Source organism: Halichoeres trimaculatus, unplaced genomic scaffold (genome assembly GCF_033239565.1).
Source record: "Halichoeres trimaculatus isolate MK-OKI-2021-1 unplaced genomic scaffold, fHalTri1.1 fHalTri1_scaffold_12, whole genome shotgun sequence".
Taxonomy (NCBI): Eukaryota; Metazoa; Chordata; class Actinopteri; order Labriformes; family Labridae; genus Halichoeres; species Halichoeres trimaculatus.
Genome location: NW_027437190.1, coordinates 29190808 through 29216212, shown reverse-complemented (window position 1 = coordinate 29216212; position 25405 = coordinate 29190808). Strand labels below are relative to the sequence as shown.

Genomic DNA, 25405 nt, shown 5'->3' with positions numbered 1-25405 from the left:
TGTCAAATAATTATTCCACACTAAAAGCTAGATAAAAAAAATTCTCAGCATTTTATTTTGCAGATTGTTTGTCCAAGTCACTGTCCAACAATAAGCAGTTCAGGGTTTGGTGTCCTGCTCAAGGGTACCTCAACATCAAGAAATTGTGTAAACATCTCTCCAGCTATCAACCCAACTCCCGTTTTTGGTCCATGTCGAGACTTGAACCTGCAACCCTCCAGTTACCAAGCCCAGTCCCCATGGACTGAGCTACTGATGCTCTTTGATGCAGTTTTACAAACAGATCTTCCAGTTCTGATGTTTAAAGGCATTTTATCCGTTTCTTTACATTTCTACAAAACAGACTGAACACCTGTGCTGGAATAATCCAGGGAGACTTGTTAAGAAATCACAAGAACTAGACCAAAAAATGGAAAGTAGTAAAAGCATGGTGGAAACCATTTAGACAAACAAGAAAACACAATGTCCCTGGCCATAAAGCCCTGTTTATAAGACATTTACTGAACTTGTTGCCCTACCAAGGTGGTTTTAATCTCCACTTGTATACATTTATTTCTTTGCTGTTGGGTTTTTCAAATGAACACATACAGGAATATCAAATTGGACTGGTGCTCTGATTCTAGGTAAAGTCTGACAAACAGAGTGACACTTCAAGGTGAGAAACAAACTCCATCTCCATTTGTCAGACTCATTATATACAGTGATGTAATGTGGCAGAGCGTGTTGTTGACACAGCTTAAACTCATGTCGCTCATGTTTTCAGCTTGATTAGTGAGACAGCAGCAGAGGACCAAGTTACGCAGCCTCTTTGGGAACCATTGAAGACTTAAGAGGAAGTAAAAGCTCAGTGACAGATGTTCATCAAACAAAATTAGAAATGAAGGCAGCAGGATGGGCTGCAGGCGTCTGGCTGGGATATGACTGGGTTAATGCTTCAATGGGAAGTTTGTTCCACTTTTCCAAAAGTGGCAAAAACAACTATAAATATTGCAGACTGAGAAATAAACAAGTCAAGGATTAATATTTATGCTCCTAAGGGCATGTGAGTTGTTTTCATGGTTCCTTTGAAATATCTGATCTCGGTGGCTGGTGAGAGCTCAGCGCCAACAAAGCATTAATGAACAGATTTAGTGCATAATTGATCACCTCTATGAGTGTAGCAGCATGTGACACGTGTGTGATGTGAATGGGGGCCAGCTCTACTCCAAGTGTCACTGATTCTTTCTGAAGATCAGAGACTTTACGACAACCTCAAATCCTGCTCGGGAACAGGGACGACATGTTCAGTCAGTGTGGGTCAAGAAAGAGTGACATGACAGAAGCACAGACACAGATCTTCTGCAGTAAGTTTACAGTTGTTTACATCTGAAACATTATGGCAAGAATCAGACTCATTTAATGATCTTTAGATGAGTCATTTTAGGTCAGGATGGTAAAGTTGGAATGATCCAAAAAACTCGGACACTGTGTTGCGCGAAAATGCTCCAACCTTATCACTTCGCCTATATTTAAATGCAGAATACACCTGATACACCAGATGTGTCTGCAGTCCAGTTTGTTGACTGTGCTCATGAACTCACACTGACAACGTGTTGAGCCTGGCGAGCCAAAACGAAATGGTCATGTTCTAGTGCATGATATCGAATATGCCTTTAGCATAATTGAGCAAAATAAATACTCATACCAGTTATTTTGAAAACAAAAAAATAATTCTAAACTATATTTCACAAAGTTATTAAAAGTTATTTTTTCATAAAGTTACTGAACATCCATATGGCACAAATACTAGGCCTATGTCTTGAAGACATGTAGCGCAATATAGCCAAAACAACATGGGACATGACGTGCTCCTTTGAAACAAAAATACTGCATTTTTCATCCTTTTAAAATAAGGAAACGTAATAAAACTGGACACCTGCTTTGGACTTTTTTTATCCATAAATGACTACTATATCTACATTAATCTACATTAATCTAAAATATACAGTATAAGTGATAAAAATTCAAACATGGTCAGCAGGCTGAAAAAAAATTGGTCATGGGCCAACTTTGGCCCACGGACCCCAAATTGGACAGCCCTGCTCTAACCTGTTGACTCCTGGTCTGGCTCCACTCATTATGGGGGTTTGTTGTTGTAGTCAAACTAAATACAATCTGGTTTTAACATGGTTTGTTTTGTTTAAAAAGCCACTAGGTCATTGTTGGTAGTTTCCATGCACAACTTCCTGTCCCATGCGATCTTCCCTACGGTGAATTGACCTGTCACAGCTCTGGCATTTGTCAAAAATAGGATGATTGTGCAAAGGCTGCAACCGGGCCAGACATGCAGCTGGACCACAGCACAGGAGCTGTGTAAGCAATGTAAGTTATCACAGTGACTTGCTGTGCCGGTGCCGTGCTGGAGTGGAGACGGACTGTATTTCAGTCGTTAACTATTAACTGAACCCTGCAGATGAATTATGGAGAGTTGGTGGGACTTAATATTTAACATCACGCACTAATTCAATCAGTTTTGGTCTGACAACCTAATTTCTCTATCCTCACATCACACTGTACAGGTAATGAATTTTTACACAACTCTCACAAATCTTTTGTGCCAGGGGTTCTCAAACTTTTTTTAGACCATAGACCCCTTTCAGGTTAAACATTCTTCAAAAGACCTCCTCATTATCGTAGCGATGATAAGTTTAATACTAATACTATGTAATAATACACTATGAAGCATGTTGCAACAATAGAATTAGGCTACATTTATACTTTCTAAGTATTTTCTTTTTTAAACTTTGAGGAAATGTTTCGTCCAAGGCAGTGGTGGGCACGGGCCCCCTTATGACCCACTTGTTGAAAAACTTAACTGCCCTCTTGGGTGGCTAAAATATGACAAACTGCCCTTTTAGGTGGCAAAATGCACGCTGTATGAGCCTTTTGTATTTTTTTCTTCTTGCCTTTTATAAAGTCTGTGCACACCACTGCACCAATGACTTTTTTGTTTCTATTGTTGCGCGCTATGAAGTGGTACACATGTCATGATCATGTATAAAAATCCCATGGCACAAAACTAAATTGGGCGAGATTATTGGAAAAAAAAGCTGATTTTAATGGTGCAAGAGATCCCAGTTTGTTAATATGCTCTCTCAGTGATATATCACACTTTTACAATCACTTTTAAATTATTCCGCTGACCCCTCTGCAATGGTTCGCGGACCCCACTTTGAGAAACACTGTTTTAAGCTATTATAAACAGACTAGTTTTGCTCACATAAGGGCGTGGCCAACTCAACTCACAGGTGGGCACCCTTAGCTGTCTGTAAAGCAGCTAACTACCCACCTCTTAACCTCATCCTCAAACAAAGCTAGGTTTAGTCAAGCTTTTTCAATAAGGCACACACCAACGATGGGCTTCAAAACTCTGTATCAGAAACAAATGGGTGACATCACAGAATCTTTGTCCATGTATTTCTAAGTCTTTGTTTGTGACTAAACAACAGCAAACGCGCTATGGTTTAGTGGTTCCTCTTTGTAATGTCATGTATATTTTATTATGAGAATCATTTGGCTTTTAGCCAGAGTTCTTCTGGTATGCTCGCCATGTTTCCTTTGGTGTTCTCTGCATCTGCCAGCACCCTTCTTAGACCACATTTAACAGCCAACCAGTAGTGCAACTCATGACCAGAGCAGCATCCATCTTTTTTTATGGATATTTTTATTAACAATATAGCATCACATCTTTGTTTTAATTAGATATCACATAGATTTTAAAATCAAACACACTCACTCTGTAACACTCTCCAACCCATCAGCACAATCCCCCAAACTTGTATACAGGGCACAAAAGTTCCAGTTTTACCTTTGGACCATAATGCCCAATGCTCCATGGGGGAGCAGGTCAAATATAAAAAAAACTTGTGCCAGGCTGAGAGGGTCGGTGGCTTTTGTGAAATCCATTTAAAGGATAAGTTTGGTTTATACAGCTTTTACCTTGAGTATAGAATGAAGTAGAACAAAATACTCACCCAGAAGGCTTTCCTGATCCAAGCAGTGCTTCGGGAGATATTTAGATCTGAAATCGTGCAGCGGACATCCGTATAATGGGATCCATCAGGGCATAGACAGCGCCGCTCCTAAAATTGCATTAATCGTCCAAAAACTCGTGTTTTTCACTGATATTCCATCATGCGCAGTCAGCTCTCCAGAAAGTACTGCGCATGCGCAGTACTTTCTGGAGAGCTGACTCCATTCTTTGAGGGGCAAGCGTAAACAAAGTCTTCGTCAGTTCAGAGGTCATTACAGCCACACAGCGCTGTCTGGAGTGACACAGACTGCAGCAGAGGACTAACCTGGAGCGGACCATGATGGAATATCGGTGAAAAACACGAGTTTTTGGACGATTAATGCAGTTTTAGGAGCGACGCTGTCTATGCCCCGATGGATCCCATTATACGGACGTCCACTGCACGATTTTGGATCGAAATATCTCCTGAAGCACTGCTTGGATCAGGAAAGCCTTCTGGGTGAGTATTTTGCTCTACTTCATTCTATAAACAATGTAAAAGCTGTATAAACCGAACTTACCCTTTAAGTTATAAAATCTTTCTTGCAGCACAGGCCAACACATTCAACAGTTTTTGATTATAGTTGTTCTTGATTTGTGGGTGTGACATCACTAACAGAAATCAATCAGTCAATCAGGGTAAGGCCTTAATCAGCCAAGAGGATTGTGATAATGTTGTTAGAGGTATGCTTCAAGAACATCAGCAGAAGAGAACACTTCAGTGGATTAGCTAAAGACGTTAAACTTCATATGATTAACATACAGGACACACACAATAGATGCTTGGACACTGAGTTTCCTCATTATTTGTCTCTTGTTTATGCCGCCCCATACACCCTACACATCAGCCCCCACCAACATGAAGCAGATAAAGTCTGGAGCTGTCTTCCTGCATGAATGTATTTGATAAAACTGCTGGAGTCGCTTTCTTCTTTTCTCTGCAATCACAGAGGGAGCAGGAAACAGAAGCAATCTTTTTATGCTTACTCATGCCGTCATGCTTGGAAAAGAAATACAGATATGTCCCAGAGAGACGGATACCAGTAAATGTTTTCAGACTGTGGGAAGATAAAGTTTCAAATCTTTGTTGCTGTAAAATCAATCTAGAGTTCCTTTAGTCATTATTTTAATTGTATTCTGCTGAGCTCTTTTGTTGCAGGAGGACTAAGCAATATGTTTTCTTCCGAGACAATGAGGTGGTTAAATTTAAAAGCGTAATTTAGTGCAATAAATGATGGCGCTAATTAACCAGACGCTGAAAACGTATTTTTTTTTGCTGAGGTTAATTTCATATCACTGAATGGCTGAACAGGTTTGTGTTAATATGTTCAGGGTTCCTTCCTGTCAATGCTGCTGGTGGCTGACTCATTTCAAGTCTTAAGGGTCATTGATCTGATTTTCAGTCAGTGTGACTTTATTGCTTACAGCAGTAACACTGTCATGGCCAGGGGTGAGCTCCCACTTGACTTCTCTAATACTATAAATTAAAGCTCCTGAAGTGCAGGAACAGCATGTCTTTGAATAATACGGCACCATTGAGGCATAATCGAATGACCTGTTCTGGTAATTATCCTGAGATGGATTCACATTTAGACACTTTTACAAGACGTGGTTCAAATCAATACCAAGCTTTATCTCTCATTCTGCTACAGCTGCTTGTTTTGAGGCAGTTTCACTGACAAGATCTCATCGGCTTTAACTCAGAAAAAAAAATGCTTCAATATCACAAACACAACTTGTAGTGAATTACTGGGGGTGACTACGCTGAGGTTGACATCTGATTCACAGCTTGAACTTTCCAGCGACAGGAACCAAAGTCATGATCCACAACCTCGAAATCTGACTTGTCAGATGGTTAATGGTGAACAAACTTGCATTCACATTGAGTTATAGTGATCACTTCAATAACTTTCACACTTTTTGTAACACTAGCCTCATATTCACACACTGAGCATCTGACTATCTACTAATCTTGCTGATAAGTCTTTACACACCATTGACTGTCATGAGGAATAATTTGGGTTTCTAAGGACACTGTGGTATCTGACTACAGGAGCTGGGATTAAACCACAACCTTCTGAAAGAGGTGACTGACTTGACCTCTGAAACAACGCCCTCCACTTATCAGGACTACATTTTCTTAGAGAATTTTCAGACTTTTCATTTCACAATTTCAAATTTGTAAACCCTTTTTTAACCCCCTCTCTTAAACTCTATGGACCAGGTCCTGACCTGAAACCAAGATCCCCGCCTACCCAGATATGGAATCTACCCTTTTCATGTATTACAGTTTTTTCAAACAGAAGAAGGGTTTAACGAATCTTAGATTTTGGACTAATAATTTCCAAAGCCTGTATACATGTCCAGTCATTACTAGGGATGGGTACCGCTTGGTACTTTTATAGGTACCGACCGAATTCTGTCAAAGGTACTGATGTAAAACCAAAAGGTACCATGTTTAGGTACCTGAATGCATCCTTGTGACTGTGAGTGGAAGAGTAGGCGATTTTCCATGCTGGGCATGAACACAGCATTGCAAGGTTATGTATTGAAAATAAATGTGTTAAACTGAAAAAAAAAAAAAGTATACTTTTTTTTTATAAAACAAATTGGTATTTTTTAGCACAAAAACACAAAAAAATACGAAATTTGGTACCCTTGAGTAACGGTACTGGTTCCCAGGTACCGGGTATTGGCACCGTATTGTTTCAAATGTGAAAGGTACCCATCCCTAGTCATTACACAAACGAGACCATTAGTCATAACGTCCCATTGTTGAATGGCCCATTTAGCGATAGCTGAAAGCATGACTGCCAAAAGTTAGCTAATTAACTACATGCACCATGAAAGCGAGGCAGGTGCACAATGCCTCATGTCCGGGGAACTTCCTGGTAGACCCCCATCCAACAAATTCAAATTGTGTACTTAGTCCTAAATATGAAAATCTTAAATTGCTGATTATCTCATCATTGTCATGCTTTTCATTCAATCCCAAAGTATCGATTTTCCTAGCATATTTAGTCTTTAACAGAAATGCATGAGCATGATGTTCGCCAACTTGAAAATAGCCTAACAGGTGCGATAATCCTGCCATTTGAGTCTGAATTGATGGGCTTTACCAGTGCTCCATTAGGGCCTTAACATGGCTCATGCATATCGCTAATCCATTTTTAATTCATCTATTTATTTCGGTTTTACCATTAGTACTAACAGTCATTGCTAATGGCTAGAAAAGCACACAGGCCCGGATCTTGCAGGTTTAAGTGTAGTTGTAATGGATCAGGACCTGTTCCTACCTGGTGTACAGATGAAAAACAAAACAGAATCAGTTTGTTTTCCATTTTCAAAACTAGAAAAATTGGTTCATTTGTTTGAAACTATGTTACAAGAAGTCTGGGACCTCTCTGAGATGACTTCTTTCAGAACTGACCAGTCAAGCTTGAACTGGTTTGGATCATGACATTGTGTCATTAACCTTCACCACAGGGGTACCCAAACTTTTCAGCCCTCAAAACCTGCAAAATAGTAGCACCATGAGAACATACTAATAGTCCAATCCAAAAAACAAAACAAAAAACAACTGACCAAAAACTAAAAAGAAAGATGTTGAACTATTTACAGTCTGTGCTGTCCCCTCTTCAGAATAAGTACATTTTTCTGCCGATATGGGGTGAATACTAGCGAAAGGAAGTTTATATTAGACTTTAGTCAAGACAATCTCAAAAGTTTCAGTGTCTTTGTACACAGAACTGATCTGTGGTCCTTCAGTCTGAGCTTAAAAGAACACAACAAACCCTTCCTGTTACTCTATCTTTCAAAAGATTTACTGCAGCAATATCAGCTTAGCAAGCAAAACAACTTCCCTGCTGACATCCTGAGTGACACTTCATTTGTACACTTTCAAAAATATGGCCATTCTCTGGGTTTTTGTTCTGTGGTTTTGAAATGAGGAACTATATTTTTCAACGAAAGAGCCAAAAAATAGTTGTTGCTTCATAAATTCAGCTGCTTTGCCACTTCTATCTTCAGAAGCTGACATGAAATTCACTGTGTTAGTTGTGCCTCATCGCTCTGACAGCGCCACAGTGACAAAGACACAGCCGATAAACATCCTCCTCAGTGTGTCACAGTCTGACAGGGTGAGGAAAACTTCCAACAGGACACATCTGGCAGCATATTTAACTTTTAAGAACTCAGAGATGGAAAGATCAGTAGCCCTAACCCTCAATCTGCAGTGACACATGAGGGGCAGTTTGTGTTGAACAAAAAACAAGTACAGCAGAGCATCAAGTAAGACATTTATAGCAGATATAAACATTAATGTACTGCTGATGAAGGCCAGAAGATGAGATTTGTTGCCACTTACTTGCGTCCCACAGTGCTCCCATTCCTGTGTATGCAGGTCACATCCCTGGTCTGGTAGCCCACCTGGATGTCCCAAAATGGACTCTCTTGCCGGTTAAGTCGGTTCCTTGTCCGTTTCTTCTGAATAAGCTCCCTGGTCTCTGGGTCTTTGACTCCCGCTCGCTCTCGGAGCCCCTGGCCTTTACCTCTCCTGCGCTTAACTTGTCGTTCTGTCCGAGTCTGAGGGAGGACACAAGTGTCCCATGGCCCAACCCTGAGACTGTACATGCCCTCCGGACCTGAGCAAGGCCCCAGTTTACAAGACTGGAACTCCGTTAGGTTTGGACAAATGGCACCTCCGAACAGTGGAGGAGACAGGACACTCCGGACCCTGTTCCTGAGGCCTGTCCCACAAGTTTTGGAGCAGGAAGTCCATGGGGAATACTCAGACACCACACAATCCTGAGGGCACGGGATCAAACACGCCTGCTCCAGGCGAGGCTTGGGCTCAAAGTACTCGCAGATGGCGTCCTCTGCTGGAGACCCGTCTGACTTGAGCATACAGCCCACTTCCCGGGTCTGAATGCCCTCTTCGGCCCCGCTGCACAAGAGGAGCCGCAGGGGCTCAAAGGTCTTTGCTGGAACTGGCACACACTCATTCCAAGTGCCCGGTTTCCAGTCATAAAGGTCCTTGTGCCAGTCGCACACGCGGAAACAGTTCCTCTGGTTGGAGGGTCGCTGGCTCTGGTCACAGTTGGTGTGAAGCGTTGTCCAGCCGTCCACATGGGCACACCAGACTGCCCGGCTTTGGCTGCCACCTGGGCCACAGTCGCTGCCCATGCACCTCCCCCATGGACCTGGGAAACAGATGAAGAAGTGCAAATTATTATATGACACAGCATCACTTTGAGCTTTGGATACAACCCGTAGAAGGATCCACTGATGGATGATGATGGATGATGGACAGCGAGAGCTCATAAAGTAGATTGATTCATCTCATAGACAACACAGCAACTGCATGAATCTTGGGAAACATTTTCTTGTTCTGGTCTCATCAGAGTAATGATTACAGAAGTTATGAGGTCAAATCAAGGTTTCTCTTTCAGATCATTTTGAAGTAATTGCACGACTGAGAATTGATCGGACGTGCAGAATAAACAAACAGCTTTTAGCAACGTGAGTAAAAACCCATCGCAATCAATGACTCCACGTAAGAGCTCTGCTGTGCCTCTTAAAAAAGAAATCCATTATAAGTGAGCATCTTTTATTCAAACAATTCAAACCCTATAATGCTGGGGAAAACTTGAGAGTTTACTTTAGCTTGTTGTGAAGCGAGAAAAGGCTTAAAATGCATCTTCAAGGGTGACACAAGTGATTCACAGACTCCTCTAATGTTGTCCTTGATGTAAAATGTGTTGAAAAGCTGTTGGCAGCTCGCAGCAGATGATGTGTGAGTGCAGAAAAATGTGTCATATTGAATAGAAATAACCTGTCACCTTGTTTTGTGCTGCACTTGAGTCAGACGCAACTCTTAGTGCATGGCGGAAACTGTCTGAGTGCTGCAAGGGTTTGGGACGGATAAATGGGCGATACAAACACAAATTGATCAAAATGGTGTCTGAAAGCCAATTTACAGTAATCTGTGGCATTTATCAAACCTTATTGGCAACCAGCAAGATTTGAGACGAATATCAATAAAACGTATTTGTCTGTACATGAGTCTCTGGCAAAGCCTGCCCTTAGCCTCTCATGCTAATTACAGCAGAGATCCAGCAAACAGTCATCCACCAAGACTGAGTAGACCCGTGCCATCATCCATCATCATACATAACCAAAGACTTGTTCTAATTAGAACAAAAATGATCAATACTTGGCTCTAAGATATAAAATATAAAGCAGACTTAAAGAATAAGACTGGAGATTGTCTTTCTAGTGTGCTGTCAACATAACCAATAATGAATGGATCGAGTACTGTGACACCTGTGGGCTGAACCTTGACACAGTCCAGTGGTCTATAAGCTCTATTCTGTTTTTTAAAAACTGTTCATAGCACACATACGAACCCGGTGTTAAAATGTTCCCTCACCAGGATGAATAAATCTCACACTTCCTGATGTAAATGTGCACAACTGTGCAAAATGCGTATTATTCCGCTGCTGGAAATAACTGATAGGCAGCCCTGTTTGAGCTATGTTTGCTAAAAACTGCACTGCCGATTTTGGAAAGTACACAGCCTTTCAACATTTGGAGCTTTATATTTATGCCACACATCATAACTGTTCGCAGGGACCGACAGGGTTCAAACTGAGTGCCATCGACAGGCAATGGTATGAAGAAAACAAACCTCTATGTTGTCTCAAGGGTCTAAACCACAAAAAAACCTCTGCTCCAAAATGAAGTCATCTGAGCTGCTTATTTTGGCATGGGACCCATTTCACAGGGTGTTTTGACTTCACATAAAACCATTTATTTCTTAGCTGTCTTACTGACCATCAAGGTGTGTAAGATGCTTAATTCTAATTGGTCAAAAGTAGACATGCACTGATCATTCAGTGCTGATTTCCTCAATTTTGAGGGATTGGGGTTCGGCTCATTCTTACATATGAAACTGATCTTGTATACCTCCAGGAAGGCCTGGCAGCCAGCCATTGCTGCTTTTTGCTCTGAGACCTAAAACTCAGGATTTATTGGTTGTTTGAGTTAAAACATAAAAATTTTATTGTTTCACATGTATTGTTTAATGGTTTTCAATAAAATAAGATTGGAACTTTGAAGGAATATGCTGTCAGTTGTAAAAAAGAAAAATCGGTATCGGCAAGTCAGACTTTTTAAAGAACAGTGATCGGCCAGAAAATTGTGATGCTCAATTGCAGTGCACCTTTAGTCAAAACCCCTTCACAACCCCTTTATGCTGGTTATTAAATTTGACCAACATGAGCAACACCTAAAGAAGTCTGATCCTGTTATGTCAAATCGATCTATGGGAAAAAATTCTGAATTTAGCTTCTGCTTGACATCATCATATGTGAAGTCAAACCATTAGCCCCTATTAGCATCATATTGGTTAACAAATGTGGCTACAATAGAAGGCTTAACATCATGCATACTTTCATTCTTAAAGAAAATTTAGGTTACCAGTTGCAAAAAAAAAAAAAAAACCTTAAACCATGAATAGTGATGATGATAGCAGCAGGGTTCAAAGTTGTGCCATTTTTTAAAGGCGTTTCAACCGGAAAGCTGAATGAGGACAGCTTTATGTTAATTTGATCACAACAAGCAGAAAGGCATCCATCATCTTTAAACAAAACTGCAATCAAATTACTGGGACTAATTTTGAAAAATAATTCATGACACTTTAACTAGAAAAGCACTCAGAGAGCGCAGACCTCCAACAAGCATATTGTGATTGTCACCAACACTTTAGTCCTTCTTTAATGTTATACTCCATTTCAGCAGACTGTCTGCTACAATTTGGTTTTAGTTGCAGGTTTGTACGATAATTTGTTTCCTGACAGTGTTGAAAATTATGATGACCCAGTACATATTTCATATTCCAGATCTTAGTATCCAGAATATTGGCAGGATCTGGATCGTACTTTTACATCCGTCAGAAATGATGGTGACCTTGTCTTGTATTGTTTTGCAAAGCAATCCGACCATTTGTGGTGGAGTTATATACACATATGGTGAAAATAGCCCTATCTCATAATGATAAAGAATCATTTAAAAAAAGTCCTGGATCCAGACAGTGATCTGGATCACCTCCAAAATTTAATCACTTCTTCTTTTTCCCATTTTAAACATTTCCTGAAAATTGCATCAAGATCTGTTTGTTACTTTTTGAATTATGTTGTTCACAGACAAACAGACAAACTTTCCCAAAATCATTACCTTCTTGGCAGAAGTGATTAATGTGTATGGCCAACATGTTTGTCTTGTCACACCCAGTCAGAGGTAACACCATTTTGTTTGTAAAGTTGCCAGTTAACAAGGTCACTGTTAAAACCCAAACACAAGTTGCTCTGAATCAGTCATGATCCTGTTTGGATTCTGCAAAACTGGAATTTGCAGACGGGGGATCAGTTCTAATAAACAAATAGCGACCTGGTGCTGTTTACTGTTGTACTTTAGTGTTTCAAGCTTTGTGCTCATCTAGATGAGTGGTGCAAAATGCCACTTTTGTTTAAAATATTCATACCATAGAAGGTTAACTTATTGTAGGTAAACAAATTATCTGGTGTCTTATTTGTAGAATTATCCAAATGTTCTCTATCCTCTCAATATTTATCATCAGCCCCATCAAAGCTGTGCAGATTTACAGTGTTATGTTTTTCTATCTGTATTTAGGCTTCCTTATTTCTACCTTTGGGATATAAAAATAACGTTTCCACCCTGCACACATCCTAAAAAAGGCTATAAATACAACAGCTTCCACACACAACAAAGCCCTTAGTCACATTCTTCCTTCTTTGCAATAGCTTCAATTTAAGACTGGATGTAATTCCTAACAAAGAAACTTCACATCATGAAAAGTCTTCGCCCAGTCAGCTGGAGCTCTCTGCAACAAAAACACCAATTAATGCAAAGTGCCTGAGCCCAGCCTGTGTTATCCAAAGGCTATTGATACTACAACAGAGAAGAAATCAAAGTAATTGGGCAGCTTCACTTCTCACCCCACATTAACCTTGGAGGTAATTGATTATATGAGCATGCAGCCTTGGGCTGATTGGACCGTCAGTGGGCAACGGGCGGTCGGCAGGAGGGCAGCTCATGTTGACCCACCTTCTCTCAGAGTTGAAACCAGGCTGAGCAGGAAATTAGGAGCAGATTTCTTGAAGCGATTGCCTCTGATGAGGTTGCTTGTTGCTGCCTCTGATCTCAGCTGCTGATAAACCTGACGAGGTCTGTCTCAAGACGACACAATGCTGCATTTACTCCTTAACTTCTCATCTCAATCAATCAACGTCTGAATCGTCAGGTGATTTCTGGGCCTCCACTTAAAGCTGCTGTACTTTCAGTCACTTTAAAACTGAGGAACAAGATTCACAAAGAATAACACCCTTCACAGTCTCTGGATGAATCATCTCAGATTGTCTGATTCCAAAAGATCTGTGCAATGTTTATTTTTAATCCGATTGTTGGAAAAAAAAAGAGGACTTGAAAGTTCTGCCTTCACAATACCAACTGATAAAGCCAGTGCATGTTATCTTGAGAGCTGATATAGAGTTTCCAGGTGGTGAGAGGAAGTGCAGCGATGAGGATTTTTCAGCCGAAACCTAAAACGTAGAAGAATCAGATAGATTCTTCAGCGCTAAAATAAAACGCCTCCCACCCAAATCTAATCCATTCTGATAGAAGTTCTCGTCTCAGAGACGGCTCTCTGGCTCAGCTCCACAATCAAACTCCTCCAGCTCAGGATGAGGAATAAAACAGGCTCTAAACGAATCAAGATCACACAGCCCAGCTGGATTCAGCCTGTCTGGGTTTAACACACACAGGAAGAGTCTGACGTGTTCTGGGTCTTTTGTTCAGTTATTCCTCCGTCTTATGTTCTATATTAAGGGTTTGTTATGTCAGATCTTTGCCTCACAAAGCTGAAACCTGCTCTTTCTTATTCAAATGTAAATCGATGCACAGGCCTGGTTGCCTACAGCTAGCTCTTCAATATTGCATGAAGCCAGACAGGAACATTTGCCACTCTGGACACAAACTGTGTTTCACCTCCATTTATCACATGTTTAGCAGAAAGTAATCACAGAGTTATCAATGACTGCCATGCTGCTGTGCATCAGGGGGCCGGATCAGACGCTGCCCGACTGAATCCCAACGTGTTTTGGGATTCCTATCTTATCTCACATGCTCAAAGAAACATTGCTCTCCAACCCTGCCAGTAACCTTGCAAATAACTATGATTACTTTCCTGCTATTATGAGGCTGAAACGCTTTGCAATGTTTTCTATTTCATCAATAAAACGCACTATACATAAAGCAATGAGCAGGACTGAACCCAACAACACATAAGTCAGTTGTTTCTGATTAGTGAGGAGAAACTTAAGTGAGGTTTCTTTGTTGTTGTTGGATATATAAACCACTGCACGGCTGAAAATCCCTGACATTGTCCAGAGATCATGTTCTAAATCAGCAAAACAAACAAAGAAACCCAAAATACATCAAGTAAGGTCCCACTAAACTACATTTGGGCTGATCATGATGATACTACCCCACTCTTAATGTGTTTTTATCAAGCAGAAAAATAACGGACAGTAGTCTCTGCATCCTCGGTACCTCATTACGCTCTTTGTCCCAAACGCTCAGACAGAAATTGGGAAAAGGGCCTTTGGGTACTCCACACCACAGACTTACAAAAAAAAAAGGAAAAATGGATGTCAACTTGCTCTGGCTGAAATGAGGTTACCACAAAACTGCTCCCCCTGGTGGCTGGGTGCAGTATAGGTCAAAAAGTCCATCTCCCCAGTCATTCCAGATGGGCTGTGGTCAAACTTTTAAAAATTTATACACCCCATAAAAGTGTTTCTCATGTTCGGTTGTTGTGGTGGTTTGAAAAGTTTTGTTTTCATTAGTTGTACAAGGTTCAAAACGAGGTTTTACGCCAAGTTTAACGATGATTGACAGCTGCTGTTCTGGTGTATTTTTTCGGGGATCGTAAAATATGTCAGGGGGTAGAGTCAAGAAGTGATTAGACTCTCAAAAAGAAAAGAAATAATTATTTTTGTCACCTGGCTCAACTCAGATTCTCCCAGAATCCCTCATAGTCTCTACTTTAAAACAATGTTGAATGACGTAGCCACGCTGTCCACTCTATATACAGTCTATCCTCTGCACCCTCAGCTTGGAACCAGTTGCAGAACGACTTGAAGCTCAAGGAGCTGGTGTCTTTTAGTGTTTTTAAACCTACAAACGAAAGACATGGAGGCTGGTTCTATAATATACCAGAGTTTTAGCTTGGTTTTTTGAAGAGTTGTTTCCTAAAACATGATTTTAATCCATTATCTCGTGTTTTATTTACTGTGCCTTGTCTCTTTGTGCTTCCTGTCTAAAACTTTGTGTTTTGCCTCTGCCTGTCTTGGCCATATGTCCCTTGAAACAGAGGTTTTTAATCTCAGTAGGACCAACCTGGTTAAGTCAAGGTTAAATAAGTAAATACATGATGTGAAAATGTGCTTCATGAACATCCAGAAAAAAACAAAAACAGAGGACGCAAGACGAGGTTAAAGTTTTGAAATGGGGCACAAAATGAGAAAATTGGTGCATAAAAGTTGTTCAGAATGCAGGATAAAACATTTTTCGGGGGTAAAAAAAATGTTATCAGGTCAGAACAGTCTGATTTTTGAACAGTCAAAAAATAATATCATGAAAAACATTCATGATAAAATCCTGACCCAGATCCTGCCATAAAAACATCCTGACATTTTTCTCCATATCGCCCCCTGGTGGAGGACGTTTTCCTTGGTCAGAAATGGTTTGCCGATGTTTACGTAGCAGGCAACGCCGCAGAAAACTGACCACATATCATCTGGTACCGAGAGGCACCTGAGGGACAGGTGAGGTTGGATTTCAAAAAGCTTTCAAATGGAACATTAAAATGTTTTCTCATTAATAGTTTTTTTCTGAGTGGACTGCTGAGAGGAAACAGGAAATGCGGAGATCAGACAATGAGGAAAAGACATGCAACAAATGGATGGAGCCGCTGCAACAAAGACTCCAGCCTGTTTATGGGACACACAATTAAACCTTTCTATATTCCAAGATGACTGACATCACAACATTTGACATTGGTTGTCTTTTTTTGTTGCTTATGATTTAGCTCCATTCTTTCCACCATTACGTCACTACTTTGATGGCTTTCATTCACCGGTTATTCCGCAGCAAAAATCAAACCTTAAAGATAAACACACTTATCACTGCACGCTCTGAGCTCTGGCCTTTGCAATCTAAATGTAAATGCAGTTTCATTATTCAGCAACAATAACACTTTTTTGTGTGTCTGTTCATTAGAATAAAAGCTAGTTTATTTACTGATAAACACAAACTTTATATTCACATCAGATTTTATGCAGGAAGGGCAGAAAGTTTGCATCAATGCTGAGTAAGAAGTGTGTTCATATAAATGCAATCTGTGAGACAATGAAGCGTTATTTTTTACAAACTGCTGCTGTCAGAGGTCACCATGTCGCTCAGTCTGCTGGGATAAGGGTAAGAAGAGAATATTGATCTGTACGACCTTAAATGTCCTCATGATGCAACTACTTTGAATAACTTTCCTTCCTTAATTTTTACTTTAAAAGTGCTGTGACCATATCCCTCATGATATCATCACCTGCTCCTGCAACATTTATTTTCCTGAAATCCAGTAGAGTCTGGATAAATCTTTGTAATAAGTTGAACAGTTTGACTCTTCTGACATCCTTCAGATAATCCACTTAAAAAACACTGGATAAAGTAAATCCTTTTGTGCTGGATTCCTCCTGCAGTTAGAATATCGTCGCTGAAAAAAGCAAATTAAAAATTCATGCATGTCTGGAGCGGCAGCCTGTCAGGGAACATGTGTTGTCACCCAAGCATGGCAAGAGAGGAGCAGCACTGTCTACATATGGACGTCATATCTAACATGCTTTTCTTATTTCAAGTCATCTTAAATGATTCATTTCAATTATACTACTGTGTGTTTCAATCCATACAGTTCAACTTAAGTCACATCCTGGTTTTAGAGATGTTTTTCCCTCTGTTTCAGGTTCTTTAAAAAATTACTTTACTTTATTTCTTCTCATGATTTTTATTTTTAATAAAGCTTTACTTCCATTTTTTGATGGGTTGAGCAAAGATGGGTTTCTTATCCCTTGACTAAATAATTAAAAAACAGAGATTTTTGATGAGATAATGGCAATTTTAGATTGTAACACATCGCTTCAGGTTAGTTGGTAGAGCTGTGCCTCATGTGCAAAAGCTATACAAAGATTTTCTGTAGAGGTTAATTTCAACGGTGGCGTATTGCACTCACCTGAAAATTACATAAATATCTCATATTAAATATATATATTTTTTTTAATTTCCTAAATATTTATTTTTTAATTTTCTTGTTTTCTCGAGATACTGTCTCATAAAAACAGGAATCTAAAAAATAAAGGGATTCCTGAAAATCTTTAATTGTCATGTCGTTGAAGAAACATGTAACATGTAACTGGTAATTAAAACAAACTAAAAAGCCTACCTCACCTGTATTGCCCTAGCACCTCAGTTTAGCGGCAAAAACATGCAGCAGCAAGTCATGGGGAATCCTATTTTTACAAGATAGTATCTTATTTTCTGTCTCATAACTTGTATTTCCTTTACTATTGTTTTAGGCCTTTAATAACCATACATTTTATGTATTTTCTTTTGTATTTAATTTTGTTTTAAAACTTAATGATTACATTTTAGGCTGCCTATTTTACAACTGGCCAGAGACTACAGCTGGAAATTAGCCGTGCAGACTAAAGCTCCCTCTTTTACTGTATGGAAATTAAAGGGGACTTTCCAAAAAACAATAAACAAATTAACTAAACTAAAGTAATGAAAACAGGGAATTGAAAAATAGATTTTCTGTTTTTTTTTGTTTTTTGTTTTTTTTTATGAGATAGTTATGTAATAAAAACAGGAGAACTTGTTTTTTCAAGTGAATGCAATATGCCCCAAAAAATTTCTGAGTTGTTTCAAAGAAAGTTTGAATTCCTACTTTTTTGACAAGTAAGAAGGTGAGAAAAAAATGAATAATAATAATAATAAAAAAATAAAAAATACAATAAGGCACAGTTTATCTCACACAGCTACACATGGGATCACGGAGTCTTTGAGTGTAAACCAGTCAAAGTAGGTTGCTAAATGTGACTAACATTAGCAGAGTGCGAGCACCTCTTGACATCAGTCCTTCCAGCAGGTCAACATTCTTCCCTGCTACAGCCTTTATTCAACTTTATTCCCATTAGCTTGCTCAAAAAATCAGTCAAAATGTATCGTAAAATTTCATCTGAGCTTATTTGCATCCAGGTAGTGGAGCGTTATGGCAGCAACTGCACTGATTAGAGAAAATCTGAAGGTTTTATCGTTGTGCACAACCCAGCACTGCTTCAGGTTTGGATTCCCAGTCTCTGCAGTACTTGGTGCATGATCTTACTCTCCTGCCCCAAATTTCCTGTTCCTCTTTCCCATCAAATAAAGGCAAACACCACAGATACGCACACATTGTGAATGTTCCACGGGCACTTTTAGCCCACTGCAGTAAAATAACAGAGAAATTGGCTATTAGTCATTTTTCATGGAGCCACTCGAGGAATTTTTAGCAGATTTCCTGGGAGTCAGATTTCCATTTCTTTGAACACTCTGTGTGAAGTGTGATATCCTCACTGTCGGGATGAGAGTCCGATCTCTGACTGGGCCTTGAGTGTCTATTTAATGAACAGCCTCTTTGTCCCCGCAGGGTCAGCCTCACTAATGAATGGGTCACTGTGTCGGGCTCTCCCGCTCCCTCTCCTCCTCTTGTTTGTTTGTTATTTCTCAAATCGACAGCATCTCGCTCTCACTCTCCATGATGGGACCTTTTGTTCTCAGCTGGGTCAGGGATCATCTCCGCTGTCTGGCTGGCAATTTGCCTCCATCCTATGGTCTCTACAAATCAGACAGCCCGGCTTCTATTTATGTGAGACGGGCTGAGTGAAGTACAAGCTGGCTCCATCAGTACAAATTAAGTTATTGCAAAGCACCGCAGGGTGAGAGGATGGTTTGGAAAGTTTATAAAGCCTACACCGTTACGGAAACTTGGCTCCAGCTGAGAACGATCAGAACTCCTACAGTGTTATGTCAGACTGTGTATTTGTACAGTACACATGAGCGACAGTCTGACAGACAGAAAGTGAGCTAATGTATATACCGTGTACGCCTGGGGACTTGATGGATTTGTTCTCCCACACAGTTCTGGTAAATGAGAATGAGTTTGGTCAACCTGTCAGATTAAATCACAGCTTAGAGAGGTGATTTTACACAGAGGTGATTTTACGCTTAGCTATATTCATTTTATGGAAAGGGCTCACAAATAAACTACCATCCTGTGTTTTAAAGGTGTATCATAAAAGCCTGACTGAGTCATCAAAACCCTTCCGTGGAGCTCGTCTTACGATTAAAAGAATGTGAATGGGGGTTTTAAATCCAAAGCAAATTGTGCCTGAAAATCGATCCGTCACTTCTACACCAACACTGCGAGACATCGGTTACACTTTCAGCTACTTTGTGTTGCTTTTAAAAGCCAAAATCAGAGTTTTCCTCCTGCTGCTTGAGCTGATGAAAGAGGAACACCACATCTGAGCATCCAACAATCCATGCAGCTTCACAGTTTAGACAGAATTAATGATATGTACCACAACCTAGTGATTGCATGTTTGCATAGCCTTTGGGAGAACTGAGTGTTACCACATTGAACTTGCCATGTTGAGTCACATTAAGCTCAGCGGAGAGTTTGTTTGCCAAGGGCTGCAAAACAAATCCTGTGTGAATGAAAAAAAGAGCCAACTGTGAGTTATTTTGGGTTAAAACAGCACAGCTCAGCCAGCTTTCTCTCCTTTTGCCGACAAAAATGCCCCTTACATCATGTTTTTCCTCGTAGGGCATTAAAAGATCACATCATCGGTACACGGACATAAGCTTTTTGGTGTTAATAGGCCACAGCTTGCATCAGCGGTTGGCGTGGAAAAGAGCACAAGTTGAAGAAAGAGGGAGAAAGACTAGAGGCTAATACTTAACATCTGAAGGAATACTTTGAGCAGCTTAGCATTCATGGCTGATTGTTAACCTCGGCCTGCATTCAGAGTGATCAGTGCCCTGGGCTTCACAGCGCTAAGCCACACTGACTGAGGCTCCCCGCTCCCACTTGATCTAAATTACATTAGCTGTAATACCATGATTGTCCTCGCATGGCTCCAAGGAGCCTCTTTGATGGCTCTTTATTCATCAGGTCCGGCACATAACAGCCGGGCAGATGTTGTAACAAGTTGCATGGTGTCAAGTACTCTTCTCTGGTATTACCATTCTGCTCCTCTCTGAATGCAAAACAGCACTTTACAACTGTGTGTGGCAGCGATTTGGTGGCAGAAAAGAGCAATTTTTGATTTTGTTTGAGCGTGAATACCCTTTGAATTAAACACAGATGATAGTCACTATCAGGGTGTATTAGTTTAAGTGCTTAATGTTTTATTCATCGGCCAGAAACTGTGACTGAGGGCCAAAAACCTGTTGCACAAGTCAGAATGTGCAAGTGGTTGATTGAGGGTTTTAGGACATTGTGCAATAAGGGGGATCTGAGACTCCGAGAATCTGAGAATAGCTTGCATGATGACCTTCAAGCTAAATTAGCAATCTACTGATTCATCTTTATAAGAATCACCTGTTCCTGATTGGTTGTTGTCATCACTGTGACATCCAACCCCTGTCATCGGGGGGAAAAAAACAATTGAAATACGATATATTTTGTTTGACAATATGGAAATCGTGGTTCTTTGTCAATTTTTTTTTTTTTTTTTTGATTCAAATTCTTCATTTCAGTCTTTGTTTATAAACTTGATTGGAAAACAGTTACCACTTTTCTCCAGCAGAGGGTGAAGTGTTTGTCTCTGACTCATGTGATGTGCATTTTACGGGAAAATTTGGCTCCTGATAAAGTCTGTAGCCACCACCACCATCATCATCATCATTTAGCTTTTTCCCATGGTCTGGTGTCAAAAAAGCAAACTAAAAATTGCAAAAATCGTAATCAGAGAATCGCCATTTAATGATTATAATTTAGTAATAGAATAACATATTGCCCCAGCCCTATTTCTGAGCAATAGGGTTTTAATTGTGGTTTAGAAACACACACTACCACATGATCATATCAAACCCAACAGGCTGAGCCATTGCTGAAAAGGACACACCAAAAGCAAAATTATTGGCTTCCAAAGAGTCTTCTTTAATCATCTCTATTTCACACAAACACAAGGGGCATCATCAGATTAGAGATCAGTTCATAGAGTTCATCGAGCTGGCTCCATCATCATCGAGTTCATAGATCGGCTATCAGTTTCATTTTGAATGATTATTCTTTTTTTACTGGAGTTTTATAGGGTTTTTTTCCTGCACTACCTTCTGAGTAAGTGCTGGCTGGTGCAGGCAGCAACTTTAAGCTCATTCACTCCCACGTAGGGCTGGGTATTGCTAAGAACCTCACGATTCAATTCAATTTTGATTTGATTCGACTTGATTCGATTCGATTTGATTTCGATATTGATTTAAATTATCCCATTTTTTTTTCATGCCCCATGTGAAGATGTGTGGTATGTCAGCTCACCTTTTGGAGCAATAAAACAACCCAAACGTTGGACTTTAGAGCTGAAGGATCTGGCTTTATGCTTCTGCTGCTGCTTTGGGTGCCATTTTTTTGTTGTTTAGTCTCTGGTGGCCCTCATCCACACAACGGGTATAACACGCACACTCCCGCATTTGCCAGGAGATGAAACCATTCAGAGGACTTGCTGAATCAATATGGAATTGGGCAAGGCAATATATCAATGCATCGTTTCATCGATATTTTTACCCACCCGACTCACAAACACCTCAGATTCTCGCTCTTTATGACCCAGTTTACGTGACAACATTTCATCCAAAAATGCTAAAACGTAGTGAAAAAAAATCTGTGCTTACACGGAAACGCTGAGGGACTGAAAACGCTGTAGTAAGCACGCTAGGCCTGCAGGTGGTGCTATAACTGTCTTGTCCAGAAGCTGCTTTTGGGAGATCTCCACTGAAGTAGAGTTGGGTCGATCGTCTGGTGTATTGGTGAATACTAAGAGCAGAAGTGGAGCAACAGATGCACATTTTGTTGAAAGACAGTCAGCAGACTCAGCAAATTGGGCAACACAAACACAACATGGTAGTCCGCGACGATGGTAACGACGGTACCGTTGGACTGTTGTATGCCCATGTGCAAAGCGGAGTGTGACGTCAGCGCTTCTACTGAAAACGGCGGCTTACTATTTACACGGCAGCGGTGTCAGCAGCGTTTCAGAAAAATTCCACACTGGAGGCTGTTTTCAAAAGTGACCTGTGAGCACAGCTTCAATTTCTCCATGTACCTGTGCTATAAATTTGCAAGCAGTAATGAGGTTGGAGCCAAGACATCGTTACAAAACATGATCTTCTACCGTACTAAACCTGAGTTGTCTGGCTGACGGAAACTTAATTACAATAGAATTTAGTGTAAAAGATGCACTTTTTATACTTTTTTTCGCTTAAAAAAGTGAACTGTGTTGTATTTAGCAGATTAAAATAACAAGACAGATTTTTTGTAATGTGATAAAGCAGTAAGTCTGTCAACACCTCATTAGAAAGAGTTTCACATCTGCATAAAAACTGCACATTGCTTTATGCAGGAACGCAGCTTTAACCTTTTATCCCATCTTGGAGCTGTAAATCAGAGACTTTAACTCAGGAATCGACGATAGTTGGATAAACTTGTGTTATCTGCAACCATTATTTCCAAAAGCCTACACAACAGCTGTAGTATTATTCAAAAAGTTGGAAGGTTGGCAAAAAAAAAAGGAAAAACATTCTTTCCAGCCTCTTTTCAACTGTATTTTCACCATGTTATCTTTGAAACCAAGCAAAGCCTCCACCAAACCTTCCTCCTTGTTGATCGACTGACTCCTTTTCAGAGCTCTTAGCGGTAGGAACACAAAACAAGCTCTCAAGGTAAGATTTTAAGACGGAGAGTTCCTGTCTGGGCATGACCTCTCAGTCAGGAAAAGCCCGACAGGTTGCTTCAATCATTTCCTCTTTCATTCCTCGTACAGCTTCTTCTGTGGAATTCATTTCAAACTAACAATCCCACAGTCCTCTTTATGTGCTAACATGCTTACCATAGCTTCAGCATAGCAACAGTGAGGTCTTAACAGTGGCATTCAGGGGGAATCTTCAGCAGGAACATTAATTTTAGAAAAACATTCTTATTCAGCAGCATCATTATGTGACTGAGCTGAACCGGAGGAAGACGTGACAAGTCGAGAAAGAAGCCAAGAGTGAGCAACAGAAACTGGAAGGCAAGCTAGGTGCTTTTTCTGCTGTTTACTGATATGTTGTTGTTTTTTTTCTGATGGTTTCGTAAACACCCCCAGAGGATGGAGGAGTGACAAGATAAATTAGAGAGAAAGCAATCCAATCCCAACAACACCCACATGCTCAGTAGTCACAATATCGCTTTTGGCAACATGAAAGAAATGTAAATTCTTGGAGTCGGAGGGTCAGGAGGCGGCAGGAAGCCAGAGGTAAATACCTGCTGCTTGTAATACTGCTTCCCTGTTTGACACTCACACCATGCGCTTTAGTGTGCTTGACAGAAAAGTGTCTGACTTCAAGTGAGCCTCACATGCTGGAAATGTCTCACACACAGATTCACACTCTGTTAAAAGGAGTGTGTGAGGAGGTCAGTCATCGGGTGTGTCAACAGCTGTCAGACACTTTTAAATTTGGAAGCTCAATTCCTGTTAAGCATTTTCACATTGGACAGGGTTATAAAGTTAGACAACGTGTCTCCACCTGCTCTAGTTGTAAAAGTGAAACCAAAACCATCCCACAACATCTGTCCCCACTGCAAAATTAGCATTGCTTTCTCCCATATATCCAACATGGATATTAAACAACAATGTTTAATTTTCATACAGATTTTAAAAACTGTTGTAGAAATTCCTGCTGAAAACAGTCCGTTCTGAAAATAGCATTAAGTCTTCCTGACACTTAATAAAACGATGAGGTCATCACATAAGGATCTGCTGACTGGTTTATATAACACATCAGAGGGGTGAACCTCAAACACCAAGGTACACCAAACTGTGCCCTCTTGTGGTAGGCGCTGTGTAAGTTAGATGCAGAAAGCTATAGCTGTTATATAATAGCATGAGGCCGTAGCAGTGCGACACCATGTACCATGTAATCTAACGAAGAAAACAGTTGCGACACAGTAAAAAAAAAAGCAAATATTGTAGACATCCAGCAGTTCACCTTCTCTGTGATTGGTATGTGGCTCTTTGATACCAAGCGCAATCAAGCTTTTTTTCAGAGAAGACTGTGTGCCGACAGGAGAAATGCAGCCGTTGTCGCACGGTAAGTGATGAATCTTTGGACCAATCAACAGTCTGAAGTGTTGTAGCTCTACCTTCCCAGAACGGACAAAAGGGTCCCAAAAAGTGGGACGGCTCGTCTCAGTTATTTGCTGATCTGTCCCGGGATAAGTCAGTGGAAACGCCACAAAATGTGTGCTGTACTGAGACGACTCGAACTGGTCTGCTTGGTGGTTAGGTGAGCTAGAGCTGGAATACAGGTAAAGCTACTACAAGAGTACCTTGGGGACAATATAAAGACAAAAAAAAAATTACAATACCCCCTCTTTAAGAATATCCAAAACCAAGAGTCAATGAGTCTAGCTCAGAAAAGTATTTTGTTTAAAGGGGCTGTGGGGAGTTTCTCTGTGATTTTGAAAAAGTCTCCCTTCTAGATACATGCCTGACCATAATCCACACTTTATAATGAGATAATCAGCACCAATATTGCTGGTTACAGGTTATTGTAAATTGCTACTTCCCAGCTTCCAGGTCGGGTCGACCAGGACTGGATTGATTTATGGCACATCTAGGTCTCTCTGACAACACCACGCCTGCTGATGAAGTTTAGTCATGTGAAGAGAGATCTGGTTTTTTTTTCTCATTTCTGTGATTAATTTTAAAGTGATGTCGGACACAGGAGCTTAACTGTCAGACAGAAAAAGAACAAAAGAAAGCTGAATGGGATAATACAGCCCGTGCTAAAGGCTAGATAGCTGTAGCGCTACGTAACTGTACTGATAAATACCTTACCTCGGCTCATTGTATCCAGTAAAAAATTGTCTTGAACAAAGAAAATTTGTTTTGATCCGATCTCCATTTAATTCCAAAACAAACA

The 25405-nt window shown here is 40.4% G+C and overlaps 1 protein-coding gene across 1 annotated transcript in view; it reads right to left on the bottom strand.

The window, feature by feature from the left end:
* thsd7ab (thrombospondin, type I, domain containing 7Ab) overlaps positions 1-25405 on the bottom strand; it is a 271299-nt gene that overhangs the window by 167649 nt on the left and 78245 nt on the right. The window contains exon 2 of the mRNA XM_074683386.1: positions 8418-9252. Coding sequence (XP_074539487.1) covers positions 8418-9252 — 835 coding nt within the window. The remainder of the gene's footprint in view (positions 1-8417; positions 9253-25405) is intronic.